The sequence below is a fragment of the Microcaecilia unicolor genome, chromosome 2 (genome assembly GCF_901765095.1).
Source record: "Microcaecilia unicolor chromosome 2, aMicUni1.1, whole genome shotgun sequence".
Lineage (NCBI taxonomy): Eukaryota > Metazoa > Chordata > Amphibia > Gymnophiona > Siphonopidae > Microcaecilia > Microcaecilia unicolor.
Window position 1 is genome coordinate 248,082,359 of NC_044032.1, and position 13,116 is coordinate 248,095,474.

General features: G+C 43.8%; 1 protein-coding gene across 1 annotated transcript; it reads right to left on the reverse strand.

The window, feature by feature from the left end:
* Positions 1–7,171: 7,171 nt before the first annotated feature.
* Positions 7,172–8,122, reverse strand: LOC115461955 (olfactory receptor 12D3-like). The gene has a single exon (XM_030192006.1). The coding sequence runs from the start codon at positions 8,120–8,122 to the stop codon at positions 7,172–7,174; it is 951 nt and encodes a 316-aa protein (XP_030047866.1).
* Between the last annotated feature and the right edge of the window lie 4,994 nt (positions 8,123–13,116).

A 13,116-nucleotide genomic window follows, 5' to 3' on the forward strand; every position in this document is an offset into this window, starting at 1 on the left:
GCAAGCAAAATCACCTTGCGCAAAAAAACTTGTAAATCCTTTGGAAAAAGCCGGCCCCTGAACGTGAACTCCAAATAAAAAAGGGTTTTGCAGAAGTATACAATTCTAAAGATGACGTGGGTACATCAAAAGACGATACCAAAACCTCTTCACCACCGGAAAATGTCAGAACATATGTCCCAGCGTGGCATCCCCGGTTTGGCATTTAGGGCAGGACCCCGCCAGGGTCAGACCTGCACAACAAGCTCTGTAAGGAGAGATATATAAATGAAGTGCAAATCTATAAAGAGTTTCCTGGTGAGAAACATAAATCACGTATTTGTTAATTCCCAAAATAATGTCCCTTAGCTATGGAGTTGAGAGCATTTCCCGTAAATCCGCTGTCCATTGTGTAGCTACATGGGTGTAATTCAGCTCCTCAGTCATGCCCTACAAAACTTGTGATGAAACGTTAAGGGGACTTTCAATTGTGCACTCAAAGATAACGCATCTGCTAAGATCTCCTGCACATCCTCTGTGAGGTCTGTCCAAGTGAGGGAGCACACATAATGCTTAAGCTGAAGACAAGCAAAGTAATCTCGAGGCGATAATGAGACTTCTCTTTGAAGATCCAGAAATGACTTTATTGTTCCCTTCTCTGTGAGGACTTGCAAAAGGTAAACCACTCCACATTGTGCCCAAGATAAGACACTGCGTCCATGCCCTGGAGGGAAAGTAGATTTGCAGTATACAGAGAGAAAAAGAATCATAGCCACAGAAAAGTGATGTCAGCCACAAAAAGGGGCATAATCGAACGGGGCTGGCCATCTATATGGCTGGCCATCTTCAAGGCCAGCCCCGTAAAGCGGCACCCCGACCGTATTATCGAAACAAGATAGCCGGATATCTATCGTTTCGATAATACGGTCAGAGCCGGCCAAATCTTAACATTTGGGCCGGCTTTAGAGATGGCAGCATTAGTTTTCAGCGATAATGGAAACTAATGGCGGCGATCTCAAACCCGGCCAAATCCAAGGCATTTGGTTGTGGGAGGAGCCCGCACTTGTAGTGCACTGGTCCCCCTCACATGCCAGGACACCAACCGGGCACCCTAGAGGGCACTACAGTGGACTTCAAAAATAACTCCCAGGTGCATACCTCCCTTACCTTGTGTGCTGAGCCCCCCAAATCCCCCCCCCCAAAACCCACTCCCCACAACTGTACACCACTACCATAGCCCTTAGGGATGAAGGGGGCACCTACATGTGGCTACAGTGGATTTGGGGGGGTTGGAGGGCTCCCATTTACCACCACAAGTATAACAGGGGGGGGGGGGGGTGGGCCTGGGTCCACCTGCCTGAACTGCACTGCACCCACTAAAAACTGCTCCAGGGACCTGCATACTGCTGTCTTGGAGCTGGGTATGACATTTGAGGTTAGCATAGAGGCTGGCAAAAAAATGATTTTTAATTTTTTTTTTTGGGTGGGAGGGGGTTGGTGACCACTGGGGGGGGGGGGTAAGGGGAGGTGATCCCCAATTCCCTCTGGTGGTCCTCTGGTTAGTTGGGGCACTTTTTGGGGGGCTTGGTCCTAAAAATAAATGGATCAAGTGAGGCCGGCCAAGTGCTCGTTAGAGCCGGCCTTCTTTTTTCCATTATCAGCCGAAGCCGGCCATGTCTTAACCACACCCCCGTCCCGCCTTCCATACCCTGCTGACACGTCCCCTTAAACTTTGGCTGGTCCTGCGACGGAAAGCAGTTGAAGCCGGCCAAAATCAGCTTTCGATTATACCAATTTGGCTTGGTTTAGGAGATGGCCGGCCATCTCCCAATTTGTGTCGGAAGATGGCCAGCCTTCTTGTTCGAAAATAAGCAGGAAAGCTACCACCATACTTGTCGGCTAGTCTTTAAAAAAGGATACAATTTTTAAAATCCCAGCTGGCAAGAAACTACTAGTTTGAATCACACTGCTGAAATGAACTTGTGTCAGGATTTAAGTCTCCAGAGATGTGATAGAGATTGTGGAAGTGTTATGAAACCAGTCATTAAGATGATGTGTGCCAATGGCCACATTTAGGTAATGGAGGCTCAGAAGGCCCACACCCCACAGAGCCTTCGGGGTCTGCAGAGCACGAAGTGGCAACTGAGGCCGCTGCCCCTGCCACAAATATATCTGCAATGCCCAGTGCAGCACACCTTCATCCCTCCTGGAAAGAAATACAGGCAACATCTAAAACAAATAGAACCATTTAGGAGCAAGAAACTTATTGAAAAGATGAATTCTTCCCCAGAGTGATAAATGAAGGCCCTCCAAGTATGTAGTTTCGCTAAAATATCTTCCAATATCGGGCATACAAAGTGGACAGATTAGTTGGAAGATAAACCCCAAGATATTTAACCTAGTCAGTTGACCAAGTAAATGGAAAGAGGACTCTTGTTTTTAGAGTCCCTTCTACCACTCCAAGATTATTATGTACCAGCCACCCATAATCCAGAATGATAGAAAGACCCAAGGCCACGTATGAGAAAAGCATTTTTATTTTACTTACCAACTACAGATTATAATTGTAAAGTTTCTCATGGGAGAACAGACTACCACACATCAGTGTTTGCTGTACTGAATCTCCAAAGTACATAATACATACAATCACTTATAGTGGAGGAGTAGCCTAGTGGTTAGTGCAGTGGACTTTGCTCCTGGGGAACCAAGTTCAATTTCCACTGCAGCTCCTTGTGACTCTGGGCAAGTCACTTAACCCTCTACTGCCCCTGGTACAAAATAAGTACCTGAATATATGTAAACCACTTTGAATGTAGTTGCAAAAACCTCAGAAAGGCAGTATATCAAGTCCCATTTATGCAATATCTTGTAGGCAGATCTTATGATAATAAGCTGGTTATCATTTCTTGGAAGAGACCGACCTTTTCTTGGAAGACCTTGTCATCCCTCTTAGGGAACTACTCTGTTCCCCAATTCAGCCATCTGTTTCCCTTTACGTTACTAAACCAGTTTGTCCAGTTCTTGCACCCTCACCTATTCCTCATTTTGCTTACCCACAAGAGTGTCTCAACAGATCATGAGTACTTGAGTCATGTAGAAGTCAAACAGAAGTCACTGAGGCCTACATCTTTATAGCTCTGTAAGCCTGAACCATAGTTCATGTAACCTGGATCATAGACCATTTTCTACACTCTCCACCCCGTCTGCACAGATGGCAGAAGGGAAAGATCCACTGATTTGTGAAAATTCAAGGATAACTCATAAATAGTACCACATTCAGAAATCACCCCCAACAATGAGGGCACTGCCTTCCAGGCTGGTTTAATAAAAACATCAAATCATCAGCAAAAGCCAAAGTTTTAATTTGCTGAACCAAAATGGAGACCCCAGGGAAGGCCCCACCCCCCCTGAGTGACACGGGTTAAAGGTTCCAATGATAAAACAAAAAGTAGGGGTGACAGAGGACACCCCTGATGCATTCCTAAAAATATGGGAAATGGAGGCGTGCATTCTACATTAACCAGAAGTCTCACCATCGGTTTGTGATATAATGTGCATAAGATCTGCAAAAAACATCCACTAATTCCTACCTTATTTAGCACATTGAATATATGAGCCCAACACATCTTTTCAAAGGCTTTTTCAGCATCTATGCTGAGAGCCAAGGCTGAAAGTTCACGATCTTGACAGTGACACATAGCTAATAGAATTTTTCTGTCATTGACCACAGATTGACGTTTTCTAACAAACCTTACCTAGGTGTCCCCCACCAGTTGCAGTAAATGGGCTGCCAAATGATTAGCCAGAATGTTTGATAATAATGTAATGTCAACATTAATTAATGATATGGGGCAATAGAATTTGCCAAATTGGCTGGTTTACCTGGTTTAGGAATTAATTTAATCAAAGCCTTGTTTTCATAACAAGGAAAGATGCCAGTAGAGTAATGTGGTAGATGATGGGGGATCCACATATAAGGACTGAAAATGAGCAAGTAGTGTTTGCGCAATCTGATCCGTGCAAGTGGTATAAACCCCCTTCAAATCTTTTAATGTTGATATCTCTCGAGAGACCCCCCCCCCCCCCCAAGGCCTTAACCACATGAGCTAACAATCTCCCTGTTTTATTACCGTATCTGTAAAATTTGTATTTTCTACAAAGAAGGCTGCGAGCAGTGTGTTCATGTGTCAACGTATTTAGGGATGTCTGTAAAGATTCCAAAAGCTTCTTTTGGGGGGCTGTAGGGGAGTGTACATATTGGCGTTCCACCCGCTGCATCTGTTTCTCCAGTTGAACTATGCTAGAAGCTATAACCTTCTGTGACCAACAAAGGCAATGGTATCTCCCTGAAGCATTACCTTGGCAGTGCTCCAGAATAACAAGGGCTGAGATTTGTGTTGTGCATTATTAGCCACAAAAGCTGTCCATTTATCAATTAAATAGTGGAAAAATGCCACCCATTACTGGAACTAGATACTGAGGAGACCCCAATATCCACCCAAACTAGAGAGTGATCAGAGATCTTGCCTAGACCTACTACCGCTGACCATATAGAAGAAAACATAGCAGCTGAGACCAAGATATAATCCAGTTGAACATGCGTGCTATGAGCTCAAGACTTGTGCATAAAATCTCTCTCAGTTGAGTGGAGCAAACGCCAAGGATCAACAATATTAAGTGCTAAAGCAATGTTATAAAGCACTCAATGTCCCACATGCCCAGCACCAGAAACATGAGGGCCCCCCCCCCCCCCCCCCCCCAGAACGATCCAGTAATAGGTCCATGACTAAATTCATATTGCTGCTACCACAAGTCCGCTTTTACGATATGGTAGCAATTTTGTTAGAAGGGCAAGATAAAAGTTAGCTTCATAGGGAGTGGGGCCATAAACTACTAACAAATAAAATTCTTTCCCCTTTACCCAGACTTTTAAAAGTAAGTATCTGCCTGCAGGGTCATGAAAAATCAAAGCAGCCCTATAAGCTAACGTTTTACAAAACAAGACTGCAATGCCTCCATGTCTTCCCCCAGAGGAAGCAAAAAATACCTCCCCTACCCATTGTCGCTGCACTTTCCTATGCTTATCATCTGTTAACACATCTCTTGCAAAACAAATTATGCCCGCACATTGGCGCTTCAAAGCACTCAATATTTTAGAGTGCTTAATTGGTGAGGTAATACCTCCCACATTCCAAGTTATTAGGTGACAGGCACATGTCATGAAGACCATGAGAGAGAGAAAGGAAAAATTGCAATGAAAAGGAAATGTGAGAAGAGTAATCCGAGGTGCCCAGCCTCACTCCAGATCCCAAAAGCCAACACAGGAGTTGCAGAATACTTGAGACACTATCCCATAGCAGAAAATGAGTAACACTCATCAGCGTGAATAATGACCAGAAAGCACAAAGTATCCTCCCTACACCCAGCACCCATTCTTTCCCCAAATCCAAACCCTTTAACCTCAATGGAATTCCCAATCCCGAGTATTTTCTCCTATGTCCTTCAAGTCAAAGTTCTCCCCTCCCCACCCCAACACCTCCCACCTCCTCATTTAACCAAACATCACTGCCATGTGCAAAAGGTATCCCAGTAAGGAGAGATCACTTAGATGCTTAGGATCCCTGCACTTTATGCAGAATAATTCTCAGTAACCTAGGCGATATAAAGCCCTGTGCATCAGATAGCTCTAGTATACAAAGACAGGGTCAACACACAGTAAACAAACTTTACTCATCAAAAAAAACAAAAGAAAAAAAAACAATGGAACTCTAGCTTGTTTGTGTCTTCTGTACATATCATCTAGGAAAGAACACAAGAGTCAGTAGCTCCCAAACTCTGGTTTGCAGTGAGTAGAGATATTCCTGAGCAGTTGACACCATATCATAAGTTAGCCAGTTCCCACTCATGTTCACCTTGAGTATGGCAAGCAAACAGGTGTGAAGCACTTCCGTTTCTCCTGCACAGCTACAGTATAGTCCTGAAAAGTTTTACTGGCATATCATATCATCATATCTCAGGGTGTCTTTTTTTCTTCTTTTTTTTTTCCTGTAACCATGCAAAATTTCAATTTTATGGTCATAGTTATGAATTTTTATGAATACCACTCAGTAAGCCCTCTCTAAAGGGGCCCATGCTGTCCAAAAGAGCAAATTCTTTGGTCAACCAGTGCTCTAATGCCAAATTTTGATATGGTAGTTGTTCAGAGAGACCAACAAATTGAAGGTTCCCTCTTCAGAAACAATTTTTGAGATCTTCTAGCTTTGCTTCATGGAGCTGCAACTGATGTTTCAAATCTTTAAGCATGGGGTCATGCTGTGAGTCCGAATCCTCGGTAACTGAGACCCTCCATTCTAAAGCACTGGTCTGTGCGGTAAGATCCTCAAGCATGGACTCCATTTTAGACATCAGACTGCTAAGTTTTTCTAAGTGGTGATCGATAGCTTTCTCCACTGCCATTGTGAGCTGAATTAGCTGTTGTTCCGAATAAACCATGGCCACAGAAAGCCCTGGCTCCACCATCTTTGTGTTTCTCCACTGCATGGTTTTTCAGCTTCTTTTTTAACACCCTTACCAGGCATAGTTTTGTCATGGGAAACAAGATATCTGTCCATAAAACTTTAGCACTGCACAGGAGTCAAAATTGCTCTGGGAAAGTAAGTTGAAATGCTGTAAATAAGAGGAAAAGGGCGCAGGGACCCCAGAGCAGTTCTAAACTAGGTCTATCTCCTTCAATGCATCACAGGTGATCCTCGCTTTAGCAGTTTTAAAAATGAAACATTGGCCATCACTTTAAGTGTCAGTAATAGTTTGTTCGATTCAATTGAACCAGCAATAGAAAAACAATGGTTTGGGGGTTTAGATAGATAAATTTGTTTAACTAAAGGAATTTTTGACAAAACCTGAGTGGTTTGTGATCTCACAGAGCAAGAAGGTCTATATATTTTAAGAATAACTTTAAATATTGAGGTGCTTCTTCACTTAGAGCTCTATATAAGAGCTCCATGTATGAGGCGCATCTGTAAAAAAAGGCATTTGACATATTTCATAGAGCACAATTCTGTTTTTACCTAATACCTAGTTGTAGTAATATTCTGGTTTAGGACTCAGTTGCTGAAATAATAAGAAAGGCTGAAACTCCTTTGAGCTTAACCTTTTTCTATGTGTGTCCAGCAGGATTTCATAATAACTATGGTTATTCCACAGCAATGAGTAATTTGCCACAGATGGTTTGCCGCAGTGCTGTCTTCACCTGCTTGTTTCTCAAGGTATAGATCAAGGGATTCAACATGGGTGTCACAGCAGTGTAGAGAATTATGATCACCCGGTCTTGCTCAATGGAACGCCATGAACTGGGCCACATGTACATTATTCCAGCAGAGCCATAGAACAGCAACACCACAGTGAGGTGGGAGGCACAAGTGGAGAAAGCCTTGTGCCTGTCCTGCACTGAATGTTTTTTCACTATGGTGGACACAATGAGATAGTAAGAGATGAAGATGAGAAACACACAGCCTATGACAATGGAGCCTGTGACACAGAAAAGAAGAAGCTCATTGATGAAGGTATCACTACAGGAGAGTTTCAGCATAGGGGAGATTTCACAGAAGACGTGCTTGATCTGATTGGGCCCACAGAAACTGACATTCAACATCATCACTGCATGGAGCAGGGAATGTAGAAAACCAAGGAGAAATAGGGTAACCACTAGCTGAATACAGAAGTGATGGCTCATGATGATAGTGTAACGCAGTGGATTACAGATGGCTATATATCTGTCATAACTCATCCCAGCTAACAAGAAAGCTTCAGTGCTCCCGAAGAAATGGAAAAAAAACAGTTGAGTGATGCATCCATGATAAGAAATTCCCTTCTCCACTGCAAATAGGTTGATGACCATCTTAGGCACAGTGACAGATGAATAGCAGATGTCAATAAAGGAGAGGTTGCTGAGAAAGAAGTACATGGGTTTGTGAAGTTGGGAATTCAGCACTACAATGACCATGATGGATACATTGCCCAGAATAGTGGTCAAGTAGATGGTTAAGAACACAAAAAACAAGAAGATCTGCAACTCATGCAGGTCAGAGAGGCTCTGGAGAAGAAATTCAGTTACCACAGTCCCATTGTGGTCCCACAAATCCATGTAGTTGGTTTGGAGTAGCTGCATATAAAGAACAGACAAATACAACAGGAATATGTTATTAAAAGAAGGATATAAAAGAACGATGGACTGAAATACTTGGCATAAAACTGGGATATATTATGACAGTAACTGGCCGATAGTCAAAATGATTTTACCAGCCAGAAATGGCCACTGACCAGTTAAATCGCTTGATCGGGCCTATCCGATTATTTTCAGTGGCACATAACCAGTTATCACCATTGAACATTAGCGGTTAGCGCCTACATGAAAACTGGCTATTTGGGGGGCATTCTAGGGACAGTGTCTGCAGTTGGCCAGTTAAGTGCCGATATTCAGCCCTTAGCTTGCCACATAAAACACAATCCTATCTTTGGGGCCATTTTACAAAGCGGTGGTAAGCACCAGCGGTAATTCCAGCCCCAGCATGCGCCATTTTCCACTCTAAGGAAATTAGGCCCATATTTTTCACCAAGGCACTAACCCAGCAGTAACTGGGCAGCACTGCCTGCTACCCGGTTACCACCAGGTTAGCGTGAGAGTCCTTACCATTCAATGGGTGGTGGTAAGTGCTCCCCCCTCACATGGTCACGTGGTAAGAGCAATCTTACCACGTGGCCACAGATATTTTCAGGCTATTTTACCCGCTGTAGTAAAAAGGGCTGCAGCGTGTGGCAAAAACAGCCCCCACCACTAGCACAGGGCTCTTTTTACCACAGCTCAGTAAAAGGACCCCTTTATGCAGTAACTCATAGCCGCTTAAGTTCTGAATATTGACTTAACCAGCTATGCATTAGCCAGGTCTGCATAAACTGGATATTCAGTGCTGAAGCCCAGACATGGCCTGATATTGAATATCAAACATATAAATGGCAAGTGACCGACTCACCTGCAAATGTGCAGTAGAGACTTCCCTCTCTGTCCCACCCTCGCGTCAAGACGTGACGACATCAGAGGGCGGAACAGAGAGGGAGACGGAGTCGGACTGTCGGACGCTGGTGCTGCCGCTGGAGCCTGGAAATGAACATTGTGCGCACCAACCTCCACCCTCCACCTACACCCCCGCCGCCGCTCCCGCCCCCCTCCGTATTGGGCCCCCTGCACTGACCTGACAACGCCTCTCACCTCCATGTGGAAGCGCTACAGGCAGCAGCAGAGGGGGTGGGAGCGGCGGCGAGGAGGGTAGCTGGAAATCTCACCCGTTTTAACGTGTTTAACGGCTAGTCTGGGAATAACACTGCACCAGTCAGCAAAACACTCACCACTGCCGGCTGAATATTGATCCCTAAATGTTTAAGTTTGCATTTGCTCCATGCATTATAAGTATATAACTAATTTATATAAATGTCAACAGGCTATGGTTACACAGGCCTTTAAGAACTAGGTTCATTCACCAGCAGTAAAAGTGAACACTTTCATTTGGTATTAACCTAAACAAATGAAACTCTTAATAATTGATTGGTAGCTCACATAAAACTTGAGACTTCCATCATTAAATAATATGCTATATAATGGAGAAGCACTAAAATTAATCTCTTCAAACTATGGTTATGGACCTTCTGAGATGATCTCTTCCTAATCATCCTGGAGGACATATTCAGAGTATCATGAACTGGTCACCTATTTTTAGATATCTGTCTTCCCTAAATGGGGGAAATCCCCTGGATCTATACAGTGGTGGAAATAAGTATTTGATCCCTTGCTGATTTTGTAAGTTTGCCCACTGACAAAGACATGAGCAGCCCATAATTGAAGGGTAGGTTATTGGTAACAGTGAGAGATAGCACATCACAAATTAAATCCGGAAAATCACATTGTGGAAAGTATATGAATTTATTTGCATTCTGCAGAGGGAAATAAGTATTTGATCCCCCACCAACCAGTAAGAGATCTGGCCCCTACAGACCAGGTAGATGCTCCAAATCAACTCGTTACCTGCATGACAGACAGCTGTCGGCAATGGTCACCTGTATGAAAGACACCTGTCCACAGACTCAGTGAATCAGTCAGACTCTAACCTCTACAAAATGGCCAAGAGCAAGGAGCTGTCTAAGGATGTCAGGGACAAGATCATACACCTGCACAAGGCTGGAATGGGCTACAAAACCATCAGTAAGACGCTGGGCGAGAAGGAGACAACTGTTGGTGCCATAGTAAGAAAATGGAAGAAGTACAAAATGACTGTCAATCGACAAAGATCTGGGGCTCCACGCAAAATCTCACCTCGTGGGGTATCCTTGATCATGAGGAAGGTTAGAAATCAGCCTACAACTACAAGGGGGGAACTTGTCAATGATCTCAAGGCAGCTGGGACCACTGTCACCACGAAAACCATTGGTAACACATTACGACATAACGGATTGCAATCCTGCAGTGCCCGCAAGGTCCCCCTGCTCCGGAAGGCACATGTGACGGCCCGTCTGAAGTTTGCCAGTGAACACCTGGATGATGCCGAGAGTGATTGGGAGAAGGTGCTGTGGTCAGATGAGACAAAAATTGAGCTCTTTGGCATGAACTCAACTCACCGTGTTTGGAGGAAGAGAAATGCTGCCTATGACCCAAAGAACACCGTCCCCACTGTCAAGCATGGAGGTGAAAATGTTATGTTTTGGGGGTGTTTCTCTGCTAAGGGCACAGGACTACTTCACCGCATCAATGGGAGAATGGATGGGGCCATGTACCGTACAATTCTGAGTGACAACCTCCTTCCCTCCGCCAGGGCCTTAAAAATGGGTCGTGGCTGGGTCTTCCAGCACGACAATGACCCAAAACATACAGCCAAGGCAACAAAGGAGTGGCTCAGGAAGAAGCACATTAGGGTCATGGAGTGGCCTAGCCAGTCACCAGACCTTAATCCCATTGAAAACTTATGGAGGGAGCTGAAGCTGCGAGTTGCCAAGCGACAGCCCAGAACTCTTAATGATTTAGAGATGATCTGCAAAGAGGAGTGGACCAAAATTCCTCCTGACATGTGTGCAAACCTCATCATCAACTACAGAAGACGTCTGACCGCTGTGCTTGCCAACAAGGGTTTTGCCACCAAGTATTAGGTCTTGTTTGCCAGAGGGATTAAATACTTATTTCCCTCTGCAGAATGCAAATAAATTCATATACTTTCCACAATGTGATTTTCCGGATTTAATTTGTGATGTGCTATCTCTCACTGTTACCAATAACCTACCCTTCAATTATGGGCTGCTCATGTCTTTGTCAGTGGGCAAACTTACAAAATCAGCAAGGGATCAAATACTTATTTCCACCACTGTATGTATGCTGGCCACCAACTGGACAGTTATAGTACTTAATAGTAATATTGATCCCTTAATAGATCATGTAATGATAGATCGGACTAGGTATTCATTATCATCTGAAATTGAGATTCTGGTTGATTCTTACATCAGACTCTCTCCCTTGAATATCATATTGATGCATTGACTAAAAGTTTGTTTGTTTTTTTTACCTTTTGAGAAAATTAAGGAATATGAGAAAATGTTTTTAATTAGAACAGTTTAGGTTACTGGTGCAGTCGTTGCTTCTATCCAAATTGTATTATTGTAATCTTATTTATTTGGGTACTTTTAAACAAATTATTTGTAAACTAGACAATTCAGAACACTGTTGTAAGATTAATTTATTCTTTGCGGAAGAATGATAAAATCTCTTTCTGTTACATTGAACTTCATTTTCTGCCTATAGAAGCAAAGATTTTATTTAAATTTTCCCTTGTGCTGTATAGAATTTTAAATGGTGAATGTCCGTCTTATCTGTTATGTCACCTGGAGATTAAGAAGGTCATGTTGTAGTTCTCCCTTTCTCTCCCCTACACCTAAGGGAGTGAAAAGATTTAAAATATCTAATACACTTCTTTCTATTCAAGCACTAAAGGTATGGAAAAGTTTGCAACCTTGTTTTAATTCTTTGTCTGATTTCTCTTTAAGAAAAATTTAGGGCTTCTTTCACAAAGCAACACTTGCTATTCCCATGCAGCAAATGAGAGGATGCCCATTCAGTTTCCATGGGTATGGTATATACACATGTTGTAATGTGATGTTCTGATACGCTGGTTTGGGATTGGTCTTGCAATGGACAGTAGAGTTATACTGATTCTGGGAATTGGTTGCCAAAAGTCTATGGTATACTTAGGGCTTCTCACTTTAAGTTTTAACCAATGAACACCAATAAAACTTCCCAATGCAAAAAAAAAAAAAACTTAAAAAACAAAACAATTGATGTTTATTGGATAAACACTAGAAAAACACCACATTCTCTAGTACGTTTTAACAAAAACTGAGTAGGGAAGACAGGCCAGGGAGGGGTGTTTTCTTCTGAGCTGACAACATCAAATTGCGCAAATGTGTGCAACCTGGGGCCCACCTATGTGCCCTGCAACTGCTTGTGCCCTGTGGGAGACAGGCTCCTTACACCTTTAAACTTTGGAGTTTGTCCTTGGGCTGAGCAGTGGCGTAGCCAGACATCCAATTTTGGGTGGGCCTGAGCACAATGTGGGTGGGCACAAAATTTTCTCTCTCCCCCCCCACCCCCACCAGCCAAGCATCTGTTCCCTCTTTCTACCCTCTTCACCCTCATAGCCTATTTCCCTATACCTTTTACCTCTCACCACCGGCATCTTCCTGTCCCAACTCTCTCCCCTCCCCCATTGTCCAGAATTTTCCCTTTCTCTTCCCTACCATCCATTGTCTATCTTCTCTCCCTGGATCCATCTTCCCTCTTTCTCCCCTCCCACGCTTGTGCATCTCTCCTTTCCTCTCCTCCACCTTCTTCATGTCCAACTTTTCTCCCTCTCCCTGCCTTGAGCCCCTGGTTTAACATCTCTCGCCCCCCCCCCCCCCCCCACCATCTCTCCATCCTTCCTTTCCCTCACCTCAATGCCATGTTCAACATTTCCCCTCTCATCTCTCCCTCCCTTCCACTTTCATGTCCAACACATTTTTTTCTCTCATGCCCTTTCCCTCCCTCTCCCCATCCCACCCATATCC